Source organism: Schistocerca nitens, chromosome 9, assembly GCF_023898315.1.
Source record: "Schistocerca nitens isolate TAMUIC-IGC-003100 chromosome 9, iqSchNite1.1, whole genome shotgun sequence".
Taxonomy (NCBI): Eukaryota; Metazoa; Arthropoda; class Insecta; order Orthoptera; family Acrididae; genus Schistocerca; species Schistocerca nitens.
Window position 1 is genome coordinate 58,423,850 of NC_064622.1, and position 24,997 is coordinate 58,448,846.

General features: G+C 44.4%; 1 protein-coding gene across 4 annotated transcripts in view; it reads left to right on the forward strand.

Moving 5' to 3' along the window:
• Positions 1-24,627, forward strand: part of LOC126203282 (fatty acyl-CoA reductase wat-like) — a 236,390-nt gene extending 211,763 nt beyond the window's left edge. For 2 of the 4 annotated variants that reach the window (XM_049937539.1, XM_049937538.1), the window contains 2 exons: positions 14,235-14,492; positions 22,812-24,625. In XM_049937539.1, coding sequence (XP_049793496.1) covers positions 14,235-14,492; positions 22,812-22,911 — 358 coding nt within the window. In that variant the 3' untranslated portion in view covers positions 22,912-24,625. Of the gene's footprint in view, positions 1-14,234; positions 14,493-22,811 lie in introns of all 4 variants that reach the window. The other 2 variants (XM_049937540.1, XM_049937537.1) reach the window with 2 other exon arrangements.
• The last annotated feature ends 370 nt before the right edge of the window (positions 24,628-24,997 follow it).

Consider the following 24,997-nt stretch of genomic DNA (forward strand, 5'->3'; position numbering starts at 1 on the left):
GTGCCGTAGTATCTAAAGGTAATTGTGAATTGTGCGCAACTGACGTACGAGGGTGTTGCCGAATTGGAGAGGGGGGGGGGCGGTTTTAGAGGAACACCATGCCGTTTCACTCACGCACATTTTAATGTGCCCACCTCCTTCATCACACCATAGAAAGTCACCAAAAAGGAAGGATGAAAAGGCATAAAAGCGTTTCTGCTTCGCATCAAGTTCAGGTTTCATCGAATGGTTTCCAAAGGTCTCTAGTGGCTCGACACTGTATGCTGGAGCATTCGAACTGCACGCAAAAGGACTCAGATCACGTTCAAAGGGGTTACAACCCCCCTCCTCCCCACGATGTCCTTAGAATAGGAATGAAACACCCAGGGAGGGCGGGGGTAGGATGGTCATCAGTGTCGAACGCTTTCAAGAACGTCATCTTGTTGCTTATCGCATAGAGAATTGTAGTTTCCGCCCTAAAAATGTGTGGAAATCAACGCTCTTTATGCCACCCCATGAGGCCTTTTCGTGTCGATTCTGAGTGGCTGTCTATCTGGAATGTTTTCCTTGGCCACTCGTAAGAAAAATACGTGATTTCAATGTTGATCGTCGTGGGTCTGACCCTCATCGCAGAGGTGTCAAAAGAAGTGATGAAATGTAAGTAACAGGCGCTGCGGCGACCATCCGACGGCGGCACTGGCAGAATATTGGTGAGATACGGTACCAGTGTGACATCATTAACCGACCTTACACATCAAATGAACTTCGGAGGGTTGTCGATACCTTTGAGCCAAATTTCGCACTTAAGAGTCGGAATGGGTGGGAGTTACAGGGTTTTGAAAAGTTATCCTTTTATTCTGTTGCGCAGTGTATTATGCTTGAGGTACAGTAACTCATTCTCTGCACACGGATTGTGCACACGGGCTGTTTCCCAAAACTGCCCGTGCATCTGATCCGGGACTCATCTGAGAAATAGCATCCTCTCCCAGTGGTGTTGACAGTTGTTCGATACAATTGTGCATTATCGTACGTCCATTGGAGAGCGGGTCGTTTGCATAACTGTTTCACCGTGACAGAGCTATGACGTCAAGCCAATGATGATTTACATTTTCATTGTTTCATTGCCTAGCATGACAAAGGAAGATGGGCACGCTGATGTCAAAACTCTGAAATTTATTTTTACGTTAGGCATGTGAAGTAATACCGTACGTTCCTTATGAGCGGGAAATTCTTTCTTTTGTCTTATTCTACGTTGCGGAGTTCCTTTGCCGCATTTTGTATTTTGAGGTTTTTTTTTTCCTTGGTTCTCCTGTTAGCTGACTTGACAGCTGTTGGAATGTGGTGTTCTTAGTGCCGTCAACAGGATGCAGCTGAATACTGTCTGTTTTATTTCGGACTGTTTTGCTTGAATTATTTCCACTCATCTTCTGCCGAACTACTCTCAACACTTTAACTGAGGCAGTTGAACACTGCCTCATAGAATTTTCACTTCACATCACCCACGCTAAATTTCCTATATTCCATTTCACTGTATACTCATTTTTCTTAATTCTCTTCCGTTTCAGACTGCTGTTCATCACTGCAAAGTTATGGCCTATGTCCTCACTTGCGTTTGCTTTGCTTTACAGGGTTTTATTGCCAAATCTTTGTCTAACACTGACGTAGTCCAGTTGATATCGCCCACTGTTCCAAGACATTTCCGAATAAACCTTCCACCCTTCTGATTTTGGAAGAGTGTGGTCACTACAACCAGTTGAAACCCATGGCAGGATTCTGTAAGTCTTTCTCGTCTCTCATTCCTTTCCCCCACCCCATTCTCCAGTAAATTTGCCTTCAGTTTCCTCTGATACAGTTGCGTTCTAGTGACGCAGAACTGCCAAACCTTTAACCTAAATCAAGTATTTTGCCAGTTCCCCTGTTACCCTGTATACACTACTGGCCATTAAAATTGCTGCACTACGAAGATGACATGCTACAGCTACAGACGTGAAATTTAACCGACAGGAAGAAGATGCTGTGATATGCAAATGATGAGCTTTTCGGAACATTCACACAAGGTTGGCGCCGGTGGCTCCACCTACAACGTGCTGACATGAGGAAAGTTTTCAACCGATTTCTCAAACACAAACAGCAGTTGACCGGAATTGCCGGGTGAAACGTTGTTGTGATGCCCCGTGTAAGTAGGAGAATTACGTACCATCACGTGCCCGACTTTGATAAAGGTCGGATTGTAGACTATCGCGATTGCGGTTTATCGTATCGCGACATTGCTGCTCGCGTTGTTCGAGATCCAATGACTGTTAGCAGAATATGGAATCGGTGGGTTCAGGAGGATAATACAGAACGCCGTGCTGGATCTCAACGGCCTCGTATCACTAGCAGTCGAGATGACAGGGATCTTATCAACATGGCTGTAATGCATCGTGCAGCCACGTCTCGGTCCCTGAGTCAACGGATGGGGACGTTCGCAAGACAACAACCATCTGCACGAACAGTTCGAGCCGGCCGCTGGTGGCCGAGCGGTTCTGGCGCGTTAGTCTGGACCCGCGCGACTGCTACGGTCGCAGGTTCGAATCCTGCCTCGGGCATGGATGTGTGTGTTGTCCTTAGGTTAGTTAGGTTTAAGTAGTTCTAAGTTCTAGGGGACTTATGACCTCAGCAGTTGAGTCCCATAGTGCTCAGAGCCATTTGAACCATTTTTTTGAACAGTTCGACGACGTTTGCAGCAGCATGGACTATCAGCTCGGAGACCATGGCTGCGGTTACCCTTGACGCTGCATCACAGACAGGAGTGCCTGCGATGGTGTACTCAACGACGAACCTGGGTGCGCGAATGGCAAAACGTCATTTTTGCGGATGAATCCATGTTCTGTTTACAGCATCATCATGGTCGCATCCGCGTTTGCAGACATCACGGTGAACGCACATTGGAAGCGTGTTTTCGTCATCGCCATACCGGCGTATCATCCGGCGTGATGGTATGGGGTGCCATTGGTTTCACGTCTCGGTCACCTCTTGTTCGCATTGACGGCACTTTGAACAGTGGACGTTACATTTCAGATATGTTACCACCCGTGGCTGTACCCTTCATGCGATCCCTGCGAAACCCTACATTTCGGCAGCATAATGCACGACCGCATGTTGCAGGTCCTTTATGGGCCTTTCTGGATACATAAAATGTTCGACTGCTGCCCTGGTCAGCACACTCTCGAGATCTCTCACCAATTGAAAACGTCTGGTCATTGGTGGCCGAGCAAGTGGCTCGTCACAATACGCCAGTCACTACTCTTGATGAACTGTGATATCATGTTGAAGCTGCGTGGGCAGCTGTACCTTTACAGGCCATCCAAGCTCTGTTTGACTCAATGTCCAGGCGTATCAAGGCCGTTATTACGGCCAGAGGTGGTTCTTCTGGGTACTGATTTCTCAGGATCTATGCACCAAAATTGCGTGAAAATGTAATCACATGTCAGTTCTAGTATAATATATTTGTCCAATGTGTTGTGAATTGGCAGGAGCCAATTCACGGGGTTTGGAGGAAGCCGAAAGGCACGCGTTCAAGCTCACGCAGGCTGGCGTGCGGTCTGGAAAATGACAAGGAAATTAGAACTTAGAAAAACGGACGCAGATGGTGAAATACTTAACTTTAATCCATAATTAGTGAACATCGGTCTGACTGTACATGCATCCCAAGATAAATAACAAATGATAATGGCGCCTTGCTAGGTCGTAGCAAATGACGTAGTTGAAGGCTATGCTAACTATCGTCTCGGCAAATGAGAGCGTAATTTGTCAGTGAACCATTGCTAGCAAAGTCGTCTGTACAACTGGGGCGAGTGCTAGGAAGTCTCTCTAGACCTGCCGTGTGGCGGCGCTCGGTCTGCAATCACTGACAGTGGCGACACGCGGGTCCGACGTATACTAACGGACCGCGGCCGATTTAAAGGCTACTACCTAGCAAGTGTGGTGTCTGGCGGTAACACCACACAATGAATACCCGTTTATCGTCTGCATTTCTTCTTGGAGTAGCAATTTTAATGGCCAGTAGTGTATTATCTTTATTTATCAATGGCTCTGAGCACTATGGGACTTAACATCTGAGGTCATCAGTCCCCTAGAACTTAGAACTACTTAAACCTAACCAACCTAAGGACATCACACACATCCATGCCCGAGGCAGGATTCGAACCTGCGACCGTTGCGGTCGCGTGGTTCCAGACTGTATCGCCTTGAACCGCTCGGCCACTCTGGCCGGCTTATCTTTATTTATCATCAGCTATTTATGAGATGGACATGTAAGCCCGTAAAACAGTAACTGATATCTGCTTAGTTTCAGTCCTCAGAAAAATAGCTCGGTGACTGTGTTGTTCAGAGTAACTCAGCATATCGCATACCTTTTTGTTCATTATTATGCTAACACCTAAAACATTATTCACTGGTGCTGTTATTATTACCCTATATTCATTTGTGCAGAAATGTACCCTTTTTCTATTTCAGTTTCTCCCTAACAGTTATAACTTTAGTTTTCTCATATCACTTTTCAGATTCGTCAGTTTCCCTACGAAATTCGTTCTTCTAACGTTCTACGCTGCAATACGTAAAGCGTCAGCACAATTCGTCTTCCTTCTGAAAATCCCTTGCGAACCGTACCCAGTCAGAGGTCTGAATGCGAGGCTGATTTATCTCCTCAAAATTCTTTACCAGTAAAGTGTCCTTCATGAATATATTGTTGGGAGATTGAATATCCTGTGTATGTACGTTATGTGTCTTTAATGTAGTGATTTCCATTGATTTTTGTATATTCATGCAGTCGATCACTGCTGATCAATCGACCTCACGCGTGAGAGGGTATCTTGCAACTATTTGTTCTTCTTCCGTCTTGTGCAAAGGCTATGCTCTTCTTCCCTCTTGTGACAAGGCTATGCTCTTCTTCCCTCTTGTGACAAGGCTATGCTCTTGTTCCCTCTTGTGACAAGACTATGCTCTTCTTTCCTCTTGTGACAAGGCTATGCTCTTCTTCCCTCTTGTGACAAGCCTATTGAGAGAATGAGAATGACTCGTCCCATCTCCTCTTCGGCCATCAAACATGGTATTGATTTGTTTCAAACTGTAAGCAGTGGCTAGGAACGATACCGGGACCCAAGGCTTTTGTAGCGGTAATCAAAGTCGCAGGCTCGTGTTCTCATGCTGTGTTTTATCGCGTATTCAACGCCACATACGTATACAAACCATTACGGATGCGGCTGTGCACATCCCTTAACCGAAACCTGTGGACCAGTACCGTGTGGTAGGTTGCCGAATAGCTAGGCTGAAGAACTACGACTTCAGTGTCGACGTCTCATAGCATGTAAACTTCGTCGGCGGAAAATGGCGTACATATCACAGCCATAGCAAGCGGCCATTTTGTGCGTAACACGACTGAGAAAGTCTCCCTCCACGTTTAATATACACTCCTGGAAATTGAAATAAGAACACCGTGAATTCATTGTCCCAGGAAGGGGAAACTTTATTGACACATTCCTGGGGTCAGATACATCACATGATCACACTGACAGAACCACAGGCACATAGACACAGGCAACAGAGCATGCACAATGTTGGCACTAGTACAGTGTATATCCACCTTTCGCAGCAATGCAGGCTGCTATTCTCCCATGGAGACGATCGTAGAGATGCTGGATGTAGTCCTGTGGAACGGCTTGCCATGCCATTTCCACCTGGCGCCTCAGTTGGACCAGCGTTCGTGCTGGACGTGCAGACCGCGTGAGACGACGCTTCATCCAGTCCCAAACATGCTCAATGGGGGACAGATCCGGAGATCTTGCTGGCCAGGGTAGTTGACTTACACCTTCTAGAGCACGTTGGGTGGCACGGGATACATGCGGACGTGCATTGTCCTGTTGGAACAGCAAGTTCCCTTGCCGGTCTAGGAATGGTAGAACGATGGGTTCGATGACGGTTTGGATGTACCGTGCACTATTCAGTGTCCCCTCGACGATCACCAGTGGTGTACGGCCAGTGTAGGAGATCGCTCCCCACACCATGATGCCGGGTGTTGGCCCTGTGTGCCTCGGTCGTATGCAGTCCTGATTGTGGCGCTCACCTGCACGGCGCCAAACACGCATACGACCATCATTGGCACCAAGGCAGAAGCGACTCTCATCGCTGAAGACGACACGTCTCCATTCGTCCCTCCATTCACGCCTGTCGCGACACCACTGGAGGCGGGCTGCACGATGTTGGGGCGTGAGCGGAAGACGGCCTAACGGTGTGCGGGACCGTAGCCCAGCTTCATGGAGACGGTTGCGAATGGTCCTCGCCGATACCCCAGGAGCAACAGTGTCCCTAATTTGCTGGGAAGTGGCGGTGCGGTCCCCTACGGCACTGCGTAGGATCCTACGGTCTTGGCGTGCATCCGTGCGTCGCTGCGGTCCGGTCCCAGGTCGACGGGCACGTGCACCTTCCGCCGACCACTGGCGACAACATCGATGTACTGTGGAGACCTCACGCCCCACGTGTTGAGCAATTCGGCGGTACGTCCACCCGGCCTCCCGCATGCCCACTATACGCCCTCGCTCAAAGTCCGTCAACTGCACATACGGTTCACGTCCACGCTGTCGCGGCATGCTACCAGTGTTAAAGACTGCGATGGAGCTCCGTATGCCACGGCAAACTGGCTGACACTGACGGCGGCGGTGCACAAATGCTGCGCAGCTAGCGCCATTCGACGGCCAACACCGCGGTTCCTGGTGTGTCCGCTGTGCCGTGCGTGTGATCATTGCTTGTACAGCCCTCTCGCAGTGTCCAGAGCAAGTATGGTGGGTCTGACACACCGGTGTCAATGTGTTCTTTTTTCCATTTCCAGGAGTGTACATCTATTACTTACATTGTGCCATTTGACTTAACTGTTAAACGGCATTGCTCCAATATCGACCATGGGAAAGGTGATGATGATGATGACGATAATAATAATAATTATGTTGTTATTATTTTGGTCCAACGGTTAACGAACACCAATGCTTTGGCACCTCTGATATTTGATGCTTGCTACACCAAAAATGGACTACTTATTTGAATGAGGAGCCAAAGAAACTGGTACACTTGCCTAACATCGTGTAGGGCCCCCGCGAGAACGCAGAAGTGTCGAAACACGGCATGACATGGACTCGACTAATGTCTGAAGTAGTCCTTGAGAGAACTGACACAATAAATCCTGAAGGACTGACCATAAATCCGTAAGAGTACGAGGGGTGTAGATCTCTTCTGAACAGCACTCTGCAAGGCATCCCAGATATGCTCAATAATGTTCATGTCTGAGGAGTTCGGTGGTGAGCGGAAGTGTTTAATCTCAGAGGAGTGTTCCTGGAGCCACTCAGTAGGAATTCTGGACGTTTGCAGTATCGCATTGTCCTGCTGCTTTTGCCCAAGTCCGTCGCTATGCACAATTGGACATGAATGGATTCAGGTGATCGGACCGGATGCTTACGTACGTGTCACCTGTCAGAGTCGTATCTAGACGTATCAAGGGTACCGTATCACTCCAACTGCACACGCCCCACGCCATTACAGAGCCTCCACTAGCTTGAAGAGTCCCTTGCCGACATGCAGGGTCCGTGGATTCGTGAGGTTGTCTCCATACCCGTACACGTCCACCCACTCGATACAATTTGGAACGAGACTCGTCCGACCAGGAAACAGGTTTCCAGTCATCAACAGTCCACTGTCGGTGTTGATGGGCCCAAACGAGGCGTAAAGCTTTGTGTCGTGCAATCATCAAAGGTACGTAACTGGGTCTTCGGCTCGGAAAGCCAATATCGGTGATGTTTCGTTGAATGGTTTGCACGCTGACACTTTTTGATGCCCCAGCATTGACATCTGTAGCAATTTGCGAAAGGGTTGAACTTCTGTCACGGTGAATGATTCTCTTCAGTCGTCGTTGGTCCCATTCTTGTAGTATCTCTTTCCGGCCGCAACGATTTAGGAGATTTGATCTTTTGGCGGATTTCTGATATTCACGGTACACTCGTGAAATGGTCGTATGGAAAAATCCTGACTTCATCGCTGTCTCGAAGATGCTGTGTCTCATCGCTCGTGTTCTGACAATAACACCACGTTCAAACTCACTTAAATGTTGACAACCTGCCATTGTAGCAACTGTAACCGATCTAACAACTGCGCCAAACACTTGTTGTCTTATTTAGGCGTTGCAGACCGCAGCGCCGTGTTCTGCCTGTTTACATATCTCTGTATTTGAATACGCATGCCTATACCAGTTTCTTTGTCGCTTCAGTGTATAACAATTATTTTTCAGGGAAGATAAAAGGAATGAGCAGCGACAAAAACTGTGATATTTAGGAAATTAAAATATTGTTGTTGTAGCTGTTTTGGACTTCAGTCCTAAGACTGGTTTGATGCAGGTCTCCATACTACTTTGTCCTGAGCAAGCCTCTTCGTTTTCGAATAACTACTATAGCCTACATGCTTCTTAATCTGCTTACTGTATTTGTCTCTTGGCCTCCATCTAGGATTTTTACCCCACACACTTACCGCCAGTACTAAATTGCTGATCCCTTGCTCTCTCAGAATGGGACCTAACAACCTATCCCTTCTCGTAGTCAGGGTGTGCCACAAATTTCTTTTCCCTCCAATATTGCACCTCCTGATTAGTTACGTGATCTACGCATCTCATCTTCAGAATTATTCTGTAGCACCAGACTTCAAAAGCTTCTCTTTTATCTAAAATGTTTATCGTCCATTTTCACTTGTATACATGGCTACGTTCGATACAAATACTTACAGAACAGACTTCCTTAAATTTAAATTAATATTTGATGTTAGCAAATTTCTCTTCTTCAGAAACGTTTTTCTTCTCTTTGCCAGTCTACATTTTATATCCTCTCTACTTCGGCCATCATTAGTTATTTTGCTGCCCAAGTAGAAAAATTCGTCTACTACTTTAAGTGCCTCGTTTCCTAATCTAATTCCCTGAGCGTCACCTGATTTAGTTGCACTACATTCCATTATCCTCCTTTCAGATACCGTCCATAAAAAAATATTATACACACAGTAATATATGTTACTCTTGTCAAATTAATTGTGTGAACAGCATTGGAGGCTAACGAAATATGTCGTTCGATGAAAGTACACACATCAAAAAAAGTATTGCATCACCCTGGTTCCCAGAACTCCTTGAAATAGACGTTGGCTGTGGATGTTGTATCACAGACACAGTCCCTTTGACTGCTCAAAGACGTCGCTAAACCCGCTCAAAGATGTAAACAACCATGCATGAGCAGCGCCTCTTAGACGGAGGGGGTCCGACAGCGATCAGTTCCAGCCATTCCACCAGGAAGGAGGTACACGGCTCTTGTTGTATGTAGTTCAACCATGCCTAGACGGTCAATACCGCGGTTCAATCGCGTCCGCATTGTTACTTTGTGCCAGGAAGGGCTGTCAACAAGGGAAGTGTCCAGGCGTCTCGGAGAGAACCAAAGCGATGTTGTTCGGACATGGAGGAGACGCAGAGAGACAGGAGCTGTCGATGACATGCCTCGCTCAGGCCGCCCAAGGGCTACTACTGCAGTGGATGAACCGCTACCTACAAATTATGGCTCGAACGAACACTGACAGCAACGCCACCATGTTGAATAATGCTTTTCGTGCAGTCACAAGACGCCGTGTTACGACTCAAACTGTGCGCAACAGGCTGTATGAGGCACAACTTCACTCCCGACGTCCATGGCGTCCATCTTCGCCGGCCGTTGTGACCGTGTGGTTCTAGGCGCTTCAGTCTGGAACCGCGCTACCGCTACGCTCGCAGGCATGGATGTGTGTGATGTCCTTAGGTTAGTTAAGTTTAGGTAGTTATAAGTTCTAGGGGACTGATGACCTCAGATGTTAAGTCCCATAGTGCTCAGAGCCATTTGAATCAATTTTTCGTCCATCTTCGCAACCACGACACCACACAGTGCGGTAGAGATGGACCCAACAACATGCCGAATGGACAGCTCAGGACTGGCATCACGTTCTCTTGACCGATGATTGTTGCATATGCCTTCAACCAGACAATCGTCGTTGACGTGTTTGGAGGCAACCCGGTCAGGCTGAACGCCTTAGACACACTATCCAGCGAGTGCAGCGAAGTGGAGGTTCCTTGTTGTTTCGGGGTGTCATTATGTGGGGCCGACTTACGCCGCTGGTGGTTATGGGAGGCGCCGTAACGGCTGTACGATACGTGAATGCCATCCTCCGACCGATAGTGCAACCATATCGGTAGCGTATTGGCGGGGCATTCGTCTTCATGGACGACAATTCGCGCCGCCGTCGTGCACATCTTGCGAATGACTTCCTTCAGGATAACGACTTCACTCGACTAGAGTGGCCAGCATGTTCTCAGGATATGAAACCTATCGAACATGCCTGGGATAGATTGAAAAGGGGTGTTTATGGACGACGCGACCCGCCAACCACTCTGAGGGATCTACGCCAAATCGCCGTTGAGGTGTGGGACAATCTGGACCAACAGTGCCTTGATGAAATTGTGGATAGTATGCCACGACGAATACAGGAATGCGTCGATGCAAGAGGACGTGCTACAGGGTATTACAGGTACCGGTGTGTACAGCAATGTGGACCACCGCCTCTGAAGGTCTCGCTGTATGGTGGTACAACATGGAATGTGTGGTTTTCATGAGCCATGAAAAGTGCGGAAATGATGTTTATGTTGATCTCTGTTCCAATTTTCTGTATAGGTTCCGGAAGTCTCGGAACCGAGGTTGTGGAAAAATTTTTTTTGATGTGTGTAGAATGTTTCAAGCACGCTGTACCGTATTTGCAGTTGATACATAGATGTAGAAACAAAAGATGTGCCGGATGTCTTAGCCCTAATTAAAGGCAAGATACCCTAACCATTAATAATCACATTATTTCTTGTGTATGGTTAGCGAGACATCAGTGGGAGGTGTTGTACGCACTCTGAATCAACTTTCTATCTATACAACTCATTGATTAGAATACTGGGATTACAATGTTGCCTTATTCATTTCTAGTCTCCACCAGTTTCACGTCGTTGATGTATTCCTATTAAATATGCTTTTTTCAGGAGGTGACCTGTTGAAACAGTTTTAGACCTACGCTACGGTTGTAGGGATTATATATACGTATGTAGGTTACGCATCTTAAATACAATATAGAAAACTGTAAATTGTTTTATATTGATAGAGGGATGCCTGAGATGAACCCTTAAAGGCCTAGAAATCGATTGCAGATACAGTAAAGAGACACAGCTGAGTGGAACCTCAGTATCATAATCTCCTGTATGCTCCATGTGAAAATAGTTCTCAGTTGAAGTCCACAGTTTATTGATATCAGTAACGTGGTATATTTGAAGAAACTGAAAAAAAGGAAAGCATCTGCAAATACTATTAACATCGAAATTATAAAATACGTAAGTCTGAAACTGGGATAGAGTTTTATACAATATGTATACATCTGGTGTCTAATAATATTCTTAATGAACGCAGAGTGGTTAACATAATTAATATAAAAAGAAAATGGAGCCAAAAATAAGTAATGTGACAGTGGCACACCACTGCATATTGCATTGTATACTTTGGGAAAGTTTCTGATGACGTTGGTTGGAATACACTTTTTGAAACTGTGAAGGTAGCGGAGATAAAATACAGGGGAACGAGAACAATATACAGTTGCACAGAACCAGACTGCAGTTATGAGAGGCGAAGGATATGAAAAGAAAGCAGTGGCTGAAAAGAGAATCAACCGGGATTGCAACCTACCCCTGATGTTACTCAATCAGTACAGGCTGTAAAGAAAACCAAGGAGAAATTTGGCAAGGGGACTAAAGTTGAGCGAGAAGAAATACGTAGAATTGAAACTTATGGTTTGCCGATGCGACTGTAATTCTGGCAGACATGGCAAAGAACTTGAAAAATCATCTGAATGAAATAGGTAGTGTCTTGAAAATAGTTTACAAGATGAATATGAACGAAAATAAAACAAGGATAGTGGAATGTGTCGAATTAAATCAGACACTGCTATGGGGTTTATACGAGGTAATGAAACACTAATAGTAGCAGTTGTGTTTTCTGTTGGCGACTAAGTGGTGATGGCCGAAGTAGAGACGCTGTTAAAATGCAAATTGGCTATAGCAACAAATTTATTTCTGAAGACGAGGAAATTGTTAACATCGAATTAAGTGGAGTGTTATCTGAAGGTGTTAATCTGAAGATCAGCCTTATATGGATGGTAAACATGGATGACAAGAAGCTCAGACAAAAAAGAGAACCTTCTGAAATATGGTGCCATAGAACAATGCTGACGTGAAATGGCACTGAATCGAATTAGAGGAAAATGAAATTTATGGAGCAGGGATCGATACATACGATGCATTCTGATGTATCATGGAATAGTTAATTTGATAGTGGAAGAAAGTGCTGGAAGCAAAAATTGTTGATAACTAGGCATGCATGTAGCAACAGGTTGAAATGGATGTGGGCTGCAATAGCTATGCGTAGGTGAGAAGGCTTGTGGAGGACAGAGGAGCGTGGAAAGCTTCATCAAGCCAGTCTTTGGACTGAAGACAGCATGGGTATCAGTGCTGAATATCATCCACAAATTAAATGCCTCCATAAAATTTTTAATGAATAGCAGAAAATGGTACAGGAAGAAAATGTTTATCGGAAAGTGAAGGCCGTGTTCTAATAGAGATATGTTGTTAAACAATTAATGAAAAATTGTTTTGCGCCTTTTTTTAGATTACGAGAAGGTTTACGATAGAGTCATTGCAATGGAAGGAAAAAGATGATACACACTACTGGCCATTAAAATTGCTACACCACAAAGATGATGTGCTACAGTCGCGAAATTTAACCGACAGGAAGATGATGCTGTGATATGCAAATGATTAGCTTTTCAGAGCAATCACGCTGGTGGCGACACCTACAACGCGCTGACATGAGGAAAGTTTCCAACCGATTTCTCATACACAAACAGCAGTTCACCGGCGTTGCCTTGTGAAACGTTGTTGTGATGCCACGTGTAAGGAGGAGATACGCGTACCATCATGTTTCCGACTTTGATAAAGGTCGGATTGTAGCCTATCGCGATTGCGGTTTATCGTATCGCGACATTGCTGCTCGCGTTGGTCGAGATCCAATGACTGTTAGCAGAATAAGGAATCGATGGGTTCAGGAGGGTAATACGGAACGCCGTGCTGGATCCCAACGGCATCGTATCACTAGCAGTCGAGATGACAGGCATCTTATCCGCATGGCTGTAACGGATCGTGCAGCCACGTCTCGATCCCTGAGCCAACAGATGGGGACGTTCGCAAGACAACAACCATCTGCACGAACAGTTCGACGACGTTTGCAGCAGCATGGACTATCAGCTCGGAGACCATGGCTGCGGTTACCCTTGTCGGTGCATCACAGGCAGGAGCGCCTGTGATGGTGTACTCAACGATGAACCTGGGTGCACGAATGGCAGAACGTCATTTTTTAGGATGAATCCAGGTTCTGTTTACAGCATCATGATGGTCGCATCCATGTTTGGCCACATCGCGGTGAACGCACATTGGAAGCGTGTATTGGTCATCGCCGTACTGGCGTATCACCCGGCGTGATGGTATGGGGTGCCATTGGTTACACGTTTCGGTCACCTCTTGTTCGCATTGACGGCACTTTGAACAGTGGACGTTACATTTCAGATGTGTTACGTCCCGTGGCTTTACCCTTCATTCGATCCCTGCGAAACCCTACATTTCAGCAGGATAATGCTCGACCGCATGTTGCAGGTGCTGTACGGGCCTTTCTGGATACAGAAAATGTTCGACTGCTGCCCTGGCCAGCACATTCTCCAGCTCTCTCACCAACTGAAAACGTTTGGTCAATGGTGGCCGAGCAAGTGGCTCGTCACAATACGCCAGTCACTGCTCTTGATGAACTGTGGTATCGTGTTGAAGATGTATGGTCAGCTGTACCTTTACAGGCCATCCAAGCTCTGTTTGACTCAATGCCCAGGCGTATTAAGGTCGTTATTACGGCCAGAGGTGGTTGTTCTGGGTACTGAGTTTTCAGGATCTATGCACCCAAATTGCGTGAAAATGTAATCACATGTCAGTTCTTGTATAATATATTTGTCCAAGGAATACCCGTTTATCATCTGCATTTCTTCTCGGTGTAGCAATTTTTATGGATAGTAGTGTACATAGCCCGTGTGTTTTTCCCCGACAACAGGCTGATGCGAGGCTACCGCAAGATCCACCGCTTCATCGACGTGTGCGCGCCGTTCGCGACGCACCACTGGGACTTCGACAACTCACAGACGAAGGCGCTGTGGGCGCGGCTGTCGAGCGAGGACCGCAAGCTGCTGCCGTTCGACATGCGCGGCTTCGACTGGGACGAGTACTTCTACCACTACGTGCGCGGCACCCGCCGTCTGCTGCTCAAGGACGAGATGGACACGGTGCCCGCCGCCAGGAGGCGCTGGAGGAGGTCAGCCGGCACTAGAGTTCGAGTGGTTCACTGTTCCCATCCTCAGGAACGGTCCTCGATCTGATGTGCAATATTACACTAAAACTGGTAAAAAAAGGCATTTATTAAAGTATGACCGGTTTCGGCCTTCAGTAGTAGGCCATCTTCAGAAAATGCACCATCCAGCTGACGATAATGACCCTTGGAACACCGGTAGCGACGGTAGACCCTTGGAACACGCAGTAGCAAAAATGCTCGGTTTTGTGCCTGGGCTCAGCACAACTGTTCCAGACGTCGCCAGCCTGATGGTGCATTACCTGAATTTGGCCGAAACCAGTTATATTTTAATAAATGGCTTTGCGATGGAGAATGTTTTTTACTAATACTACTTTACTGACCGACCACTCTTCCCAATAACGTTACAGGCATTATTGAACTATGTGAAAAAAAAACAACATAAATTAGCTACAAAATTCGGCGGGCTGAAACTTTATTCAACATGTAAACGTCACTTCAGATACCAGAATGAGATTTTCACTCTGCAGCGGAGTGTGCGCTGATACGAAACTTCCTGGCAGATTAAAGCTGTGTGCCGGACCGAGACTCGAACTCGGGACTTTTGCCTTTCGCGGGCAAGTGCTCTACCAACTCGTATTTGGGTAGCTTAGTTGGTAGAGCACTTGCCCGCGAAAGGGAAAGGTCCCGAGTTCTAGTCTAGGTCCGGCACACAGTTTTAATCTGACAGGAAGTTTCGTCACTACAGGTATGCCTGCCGTGATTGGCGATGATGTGGCGTAGACGAATATCGAAATTCTGCATGACCCGATGAGTGTCGGAACATCGATCCTGTCGATGACCTTCTGAATGGCTGTTTTCAGCTCATCAAATGTTTTGGGATTATTTCTGTACACCTTGCCTGTAATACAGTCCCACAAAAAGGAGTCGTATGTGTTCAGATCCGGAGAATATGGCGGCCAATGGAGCCCCGTGCCAGTGGCCCCTGGCTACCCCAGAGCCGGAATGCGGGCCCCAGAATCCTCCTCCAGGATATCAAACACTATCCTGCTTCGTTGGGGTTGATTCCCGTCTTGCATGAACCACATGTCGTCAAAATCAGGGTCACTTTGGGTAATGGGGACGAAATCATCTTCCGAAACTGTGAGCGTGTGGGTACCACTCTGTCATTCTGCGAAACGGATTAATCTGAGATGTACCCATTACCCTGTGGCTCCAGCAAGATGCAATTTCCACCCCCACACTACTACAGAGTCAGACAGATGCTCCTAACGTTCTAAAGAGAACTGCCTCAAAAACTTTCAGCAATAAAAATCTTCTGGAGTCGTCCGCTGTAAGGAAATGACACAAAAATTCACAAAATGTCTTACGCAAATAGTGGAATACTTGGGTACTCGAGTAGTGCTAGTTAGTGTAAGAAAAACATGAAACTAACAAAAATTATTTTTTTTTTTTTTTTTGCAAAAATTCAGAGAAAACACAATGGCACTTTTAGTTATGAATTGAACAAGTTATATCCTGGCTCTTTTCGGAATGTGAAGTAACCTCTCAAGGATAGGATTTGCTAATGAAATTTCTATACAAAGTTTAAGATTGTTATTGACTTGGCAGAATGGCTGAGAGCCGCGCCTATTCAACTTGAATAATTATCCGTTAGAATGTTGCTAGGTACGGTCGAGGCTGTTGCGTGTGAAATGCAGTGAAGTGTACTGTTGTGGAGGAAATATGGGGCTCGCAAGACCTGTAGCGCACAATAGCGTAAGCTGCGATAACTGCTGTCTGCGCCACTCGCTGCTGACAAATAAGATAAGTCTCGTTCTGTCTGGATTGACCTTTGCCAATCAAACTCTCCCTACGCCTCGATGAAGTCAAGGACTCCTATTCGCCCCCAGTCTAACTATTGGCGTGGTACACCGATCACATAACCAGTCCACCACGATGCCACTTAAAAATTCGCTCACAGGCGTTTAACCATAACTCTGTCAATTCACACCGCACAATAAGTGTGGCGGCCAACACAGTGAACAACACTTAATCGCAAGGACTTAATACAGAGACGCACTCTGATTCGCTCTCGACAGAGGTGCTCTCCCAGTGCAGTACTGAGGAGAGACTTGTTCCTCTCTCTTTGAGTACATGTACGAGCGCACACGCTCTCGTTACGTGTTCTCGCTCCAAGAGCGACAACAGAATGGCCCCTCTCCACGCCAGACGTGAAGGAGTATATCTTCCAGTCTCTTCCATTACTCCTTCAGCTCAAGACGTCAGGAATATCGTCTGCCAATCAGCATTGCTCTTCTAAAATGGGAGAATGACGTTTCATTTAAGGCGACCAATCTGGAAATCTGTAGCATCGGCGTTTGGCGTTTGCTGTCTCCCTGTGAAAACCTCTGAAACTGCATGCTATGTTTGTAAAGAATGCGTAGGCTGGGCAATCCCACACAATGTAGTGGAATTTGTTTTGAAGCTGAACACGGGGTCGTTCTCCCCTTTCACTCATGCAATCGCTGTCCGCTCCATGGGCGGCCGAGGTTGACTCGTCCTCTGAAGGGACCGACCTCCCAGCATGTGGTCTGCCTCTCTCAAACGAAAAGCTCCTGTGACTGTCGTGTCTGGAATGTATGTGTGTACGCCAGCCTCGAGTATTTCAACCATGGTGCGCTTACTTGTTATTTGCGTATCGTTTACATGAATTCTGGGTTCCAATGAGGCGTCTTGATGTGCGGAATATGATTGTGAGGGCGGAATATGTAAGGAATGAAGGTTAGGAGACCACGTCTTACAAAACCTTCACATACCATACGGTAGTCACTGTGCCATTAAGGAATATCGCACCGATTATTTGGTGACTGGACACTGTACACCACGCAGTCACCCGCTGATTGTGAAGAGAATTCTCGATCGCGAAATGCGGATTCTCAGTCCCCCAAATATGCCAATTTTGCTTATTGACCAACCCATCCAAATGAAGGTGGGCTTCACCGCTAAACCAAACCATGCATGTGCATGCTAATTCCCTTCATGCCCTGTGACCAAACGTGCAGGTTTAACGTCCCAACCCAAACCGTACACAAGTTATGATGACTTTATTTCATGTAGTTCAATAATTGTCATTCTATATCTAAAACTATGACAGAAAACCTATATCGCTGATGCCAGACTGTTATAGAATTAATTAGAAAGGTGTGCCTCAAAGCCCTGTCCTGTGGCCTGTCTTTTACATCCTCTACACTGCAGACATTCCCAAACCACCATTCCCCACATACTTCCTACAACATGCTGACGACACCGCCCACGTCACCATTCACTACACCCTCCAACTCTCCAATACCTCCCTCCACCGCCAGTTGAATTTCCTGGTTGGAAGCTGGAACATTTGTCAACTTCAAGTAAATCCACAGAATAGCCAAGCTACTATCTTTGGTTGCATCACGTTTCGTTTCCGTCGTGGATATTTCCGACTCTCCATCAACAACCAACCCGTCCCTCTGAACAACGCCATAAAGTGTTTAGAACTAACCCTCAACAGAAAACTAACATGGAATGCAACACCTCCTTACCATGTAGCACAAAGCTCGAAACTGACTAAAACTAATAACAGATCGCACTTGGGGTCTACATCTTTCTATCAATATACTCACCTATAAATTCCTCATCCACCCCATCTTCCTATATCTCCCCGTTGCTTGGATCTCCGCCCTCCTAAGTTCTATAGGTACCTTGAAATGCTAGGAAGACACGCGCTTCGCCTCGCCTTCTGCATCCGCCTACCTTCCTCACTTTGCATCCTGTATCAACTCCTTCACTTGTCAAGCCTTCCTCTCTTCCTAGAGCACCTTCTAATCAAATACATAAACCTCAAAACTCAGTCGCGACACCAGTGTCCCATCCACTAATCACCAATGCATGTACCCTACTCCGCTCTTACATCCATAATCCACCTTCCATCCGCCTATGTGTCGTATCCACCATATCAGGCCTGAATATCAACAACTCCTACTATCCAGCGACGAAATCCGTCCCGAGATATACCTCTCTTCCCGTCCCTAGTCACAATCCTCCACTTTACACCTTCCTTCCATTTTCTTCCTCCCCCTTGCTCACTTTTAGTTGCTACCTGCCGTTCTGGAAGCCCCCATAGCCATAGTCATCATTCCACCATCGTTCATGATCATCATCAGTTTCATGTATCACCATATTCACCATTACGCCATAGCATTATTCACATTATCACCAGCAACTACTGTATATTTTAACTGTGATATAAAATCATCAAAGATGTTTTGAAAATCATAGATATTTTCCACGACTGTGACATAAAAAAAATCTATTTATTGTTAGCCATTTTATGTAAGAATTGTAAATATTGCCGATCACGTGTTTTCAAAAAAAACACCATTTATTGTCTTCCTTCCTACGTATTTCAATTATCTTATAAATATACGTAGGCTGTCGCTGAAGAGGCTGAGAGTCTTTTTATTATATAGTAAAAAAACCTATGCTATACGGTAAATGGAGAAATTAATGAAACGTTTTGTTGCAACATAAGCATGGTTTGTATTTACAGTGAGCCATTTAAAACAATGGTATGCATTAATAGAGGTTTTACTTGTCAGCTGGAATTGGTTTGTGTTTTCTATCTCTTTTTTCTTTGAAGCTTCTTGTGTAGCTTTTTGTACGATGAGTCGCTGGCTGAACTTCTTGGTGAAGTGACCACCAGTAGTCCTCCATCATGTTGGTGTTCCAGCAGCCTTGGTAGCATTTTTCCATCACTAATTTTGGATGAATCAATAAACAAATTTCCTTTTTGTTTTTAGTACCAAACTCATTCATCACACTGGGATGTCGGAGCAGTACACTAAATCACCTTCTTGTTGAAAAAACTTGGAAAATTGCTGCTCCCTGTCTTTCTATATATGTATATGCTCGTTTCAACTGCCCATAAGTTCTTTTCTTTTAATCTAGTGCCAAGCAATTCAGCTTTTTCTTTTGTTAAGCCCAGATCCCTAACCAAATAGTTAAGCTCGATCTGAGTATACAGTTTGGACTCTAGACTTTCTCCATTACAATCGAATTCTTCATCATCTGGTTCTTCTAAATCAGATTGTACATCAGAAAATACTTCTGTTGGAATCGAATTAAAACCATCTGGTGGTTCAGGAACCGGCAAATCTACACCATGCCCTACTGGTCAGATGGCGGAGGGAAGGTTAGGGTAGCTTATTATCTTCTTGTTTTTCGAATTATGACCAGTAAAATCAACAGTGCAAAAGGAGCAATCATCGGAATGGTTTCTTGGCTCGCTCCATATCATAGGAACAGCAAATCTAAAGGCTCTTTTTCTCCTTTTTAGACCATTTTCTCAGCTCTTCAACACAAATAACATACCTTATGTGGCGCTCAAGATTTATCTTAATCACCAAGTTTAGATCCAAAGTATGGTAGATAAACCTTTTTCACAAAGTCTGTAATGTTTCTTTGGTGTTTTTTATTCACAAGTTCACCACAAACATAACAAAGACTGTCAGCAGAGTTTTTACAACCACGATTAGACATTGTACTGAGCATATGCACAGGAAATGGGAAAGTGAGGTTAGGCTGACAGTAAACAAAACACTATCTGTTAAAACAAAAATAGAATCGACCTTTTTTGCCAGCAAATGTTTGTCAGCAGTGCTTCCAACGTCATCTACATTCATTACACCTCCTTTTTAAATCATTTTACTATATAGAAGCTGTTAAATTCTTTAAAAATCGCTTAATTTAATATATTTAACTGTAAAATGTGAAGAAATTGTGGGTGATACAGTTTTTAAGCATCATATTTGGATGTCAGCAAGAAAGTTTTTCCATCGTTGGCCTCTGTTCTTCGTAACTGTGACACTTCAGCCATCAACTGCTGACTCATAGTCAGGAGATATGTTGCATCACACATAACGATTAAATTTACTACATCTGTGCTATTAACTGTATCCGCAACGTGTTTCGCAGGCAGTATCTGCATATTCCGTTGAATATATGTACATAAATATATCATAGTACGACACATAGTTCAATAGATATGACGTCACAGACACTGAAATGCGTGAGAAAATGCCGCATCATGCATGAAATTTTAATACATTTATTCTTTACCATTAAGACACTCCTACAGTCAAGTCAACTTACGGAAACCCCTGACACCTGGTAGAACTTGCGCCAGCTTTCAATGCGAAGCGCAAAAGGCTATAGGCGAGAACATAGCAGACTATAGAGCAATGACGAGGCGTTGCCATGGAGACGCTTACAAAATAGCGTTGGAGACACGCGAGGCAGCTGTTCGCCGCTTACAGAAACTGTTTCTCATTTTCAAAGGTGTTTTCGCGAAAACACGGAAATGAAAGTTATTCGATATTACGTTACAAAAAAAGTTCATTTTTGTTCTGTTTTCGTTTCTAATAGAAAAGTGGCAAAATGCATACCCGGGCCATGCCGGGTTTGTGAGCTAGTATTGTGAATAAAACGAGGACAAGTGGACAGGGCACCCGAAACACGCCATTAAACAGCTCGCTCTGTTTATAAGCAACGTAGTAGTACCGTAATCATTTACTATCTCTACATCTATATCTACATTTACGTGATTACTCTGAAATTCGCAATTAAGTGCCTGGCACAGGGTTCATCGAACCAGCTTTAAGCTACTTCTCTACCGTTCCACTCTCGAATAGCGCGCGGGAAAAACAAACACTTAAATCCTAGCACGTTAATTGTGGTTTCTCTTATTGTATTTTGATGGTCATTTTCCCCTATACAGGGGGACGCCAACAAAATGTTTTCACCCTCTGAGGAGAAAGTTGGTGATCTAAATTTCATGAGAAGATTCTGCCGCAGGGAGAAAAGCCTTTGTTTTAATGACTGCCACTCCAGTTCGTGTATCATATTCGTGGCACTCTCTCCATTATTTCGCGATAATACAGGACGAGCTTCCCTTGAAACGACATTACGACGTCATTTAGTGCTTGACCCTATATGCAACGATACTACATCAAATTCAAAACGTTCAAAGTTCTCGCCTACCGCATAGATTGTGGTACACTGCCATATGTAATTGTCATGTTCAAAATTTGCAAACATTAATTTTTGAAGTACAAAATACGACTCACTTCTGTACAGTAGTCATTTTTTACAGACATTACTTAATCCTGAAACTTCCTGGCAGATTAAAACTGTGTGCCCGACCGAGACTCGAACTCGGGACCTTTGCCTTTCGCGGGCAAGTGCTCTACCATCTGAGCAACCGAAGCACAGCTCACGCCCCGTCCTCACAGCTTTACTTCTGCCAGTACCTCGTCTCCTAACTTCCAAACTTTACAGAAGCTCTCCTGCGAACCTTGCAGAACTAGCACTCCTGAAAGAAAGGATACTGCGGAGACATGGCTTAGCCACAGCCTGGGGGAGGTTTCCAGAATGAGATTTTCACTCTGCAGCGGATTTTTCCAGAATGAGATTTTCTCTCTGCAGCGGAGTGTGCGCTGATATGAAACATATCAGCACACACTCCGCAATCCGGAACCGTGCGACTGCTACGGTCGCAGGTTCGAATCCTGCCTCGGGCATGGATGTGTGTGATGTCCTTAGGTTAGTTAGGTTTAAGTAGTTCCAAGTTCTAGGGGACTGATGACCACAGCAGTTGAGTCCCATAGTGCTCACAGCCATTTGAACCATTTTTTGAACACACTCCGCTGCAGAGTGAAAATCTCATTCTGGAAACATCCCCCAGGCTGTGGCTAAGCCATGTCTCCGCAGCATCCTTTCTTTCAGGAGTGCTAGTTCTGCAATGTTCGCAGGAGAGCTTCTGTAAAGTTTGGAAGGTAGGAGACGAGATACTGTCAGAAGTAAAGCTGTGAGTACCGGCGTGAGTCGTGCTTCGGTAGCTCAGATGGTAGAGCACTTGCCCGCGAAAGGCAAAGGTCCCGAGTTCGAGTCTCGGTCGGGCACACAGTTTTAATCTGCCAGGAAGTTTCACATCAGAGCACACTCCGCTGCAGAGTGAAAATTTCATTCTGGATTACTTAATCCATCTGAACGTGCGGTTTTATCGTCTGTACGATAGAGTGCTACGGGTCTGTAGCTGTACAAACTTGAATGTGTGAGAGAACTATTTGCTTGGGAGCTATTTTTATTGTTTCATCTGCTGGTTTCATGAAATGTGGTTCTATCAAGTTTAATGCAGCCAAAATAGCCTTCCCATCTGTTTTTGTAATGTAATTCTTAATTTACATTTGGATCTATGACTCAATAAGTAATTTTGTTATTTCTCAGAGTTAATTTTGTTTTTGTTCGTAGGTTGCTGTGGTTACATAGAGCAGTAAACACACTGATATTCCTGTTACTGGCTAGCATCGCGTGGAGAGCCGGTAACAGCATCATTTCCGTCATCCGCTGACAAAGGGCAGCTGGAGATATGTAGGCTTCTGTACTAAAAGTTTTCGGGATCATTACATGGTATGAAGCACTGAAGACTCAATTTTTCTATGGACTGAAAGTGTGATAATATTCTGTGGCAAACACGAAGAAACAGTAGCCGAAAATAATGTTGATGATGGTGGAGGAAGAGAGGAAAACGCGACCTACTGCTGAAGGAATCTGTGCTGTTGTTTCTGTTCCCCAAAGTCAATCAGCAAGAAAAACTGTACTCAGCTGAGAGGACTTCAGCCACAGTGTGTCGCCAAGTTGCACGCACGGGGAAGATTCACACATTACCACACTGAAACACACTACTGCAGAATGATTACACTTTCTGAGCTGACAAAACTCAATAGATAATGCAAGTAAGCCTAGATAAACGACATATTAAATACGTTTACTTCATTAATTAATTTAGTGCAGATTCACTTCTGACAATGTTGGTCATGATTATTGTCATGACTTTGTAAATTTATTCTCATGCATTTACCACTGGATAGCAACTATACGTTTTGTATCGTGTTTCACTTCATTCTTCAAAACTTACTTCTACTGTGATGAGAAAAAAACAGTCACGTGGCTGTATTAACTTTTCTTAGTTGATAGTAAATATCACCCAAACTGAAAAGTCAATTTCAATACAAAAAAATAACTTACACCCTACATACACAGACGCTGGATTCTATAGATTACAACAGCTACAAAAGTGAATTATTAAGAACATAGCTCACAACAAGTTACTGAAACTCTAATTAATCAAATTACTGCCTGAAATTTTTTCTAGGTAGTCACTGAAGCCCTGGAGAAAATTGGACTTTTAAGGAAACAAATTACTATCGACAGTTAAATTAAAAACAGCTGTACCATATAACCAATATATCATTACATTAAAACTATGAGTTAAAAGTAAGATTTGTGTAACATGAGGCTGTCAGTTGGTATAATAAGCCAAGGTTGTCTACAGAATGTACAAGAAATTTTTACAAAATGCCGTTTTCTAAAGAAATTCTTTTTTGTGTAAAGTTTTGTCTCTTGATGTTATATGGGAAAATATACAATCATCAAACTCCTCTTGGGTTGCCAATTGGTTCAATCCACTGAGTATATGCAACATTTCAAGAAGCACGTTTTTCCAGCCAGTGGTTGGCAGCATCCTGTGCATTTACACAGTACCTGAAGAAGATTTTTTTTCTATTGACTATCTCTGAAGTACTGTGTTATATCGCTATAATGAACACAAATATCTTGTATTGATGACCACTCTCTTCAGTCCTCCATGTTTCATTGTATCTTTAAATATAACTTGTATTCTATTGTGTGTAATTTAAATAGGTGTAAATATCTTGAAACCCAAAAATTGTAGTACATTGCCCAAAATTAGCAACATAAATCAATGTACGGTTTATATACAACCTATGCTGTAAATTAAATTGTACAGTTAAATACACAATTATTATTTTAATTGCAAAATAAAGTTAATTAAATTATGTCACAAACTGAATTTATACTGTTCTACCTATCATCTTGTTGATCTACTTGCTCTGAGAACTACAATACCCTTGTGATCTTTGTTACTGGCTGTGAAGTGAATTTCTTATTTGGTTTAACTGTATTCATCACTTTATAATATACTTATTAGCCCAGAATACTGTTTGGTTTCCTGAATTCTGCCTCTTTGCACACATTAAATAACAATATGTCAAACCTATATTTTGATTAGCAATGGAAATAAAAGATAATGGGTATTCACAGCATATGGCTTCTTTCAGATATTTCTTTTCAGTTTTCTGTGCCAGACCTTATTGGTTTCAAATGAATTATTTTATATGTTAAATGTGCAGCACAATTTTTCCTTTTTGGCAGTTTGTGGTTTGTATAACAAAATAAATACAAATATTGCAGAAAGTAGACAAAAATATGACATGCTAAAGGTAATTCATATCGCCACTCTTGTTTGCAAACAGTCAACATAAATCCATTTATGGAGACCTGTAGTTCACTAAACGTAAGTTTTATAATGAAGTGCACATCACAGCTGAAGTGTTGGAGGAAATGTAATCAGCATT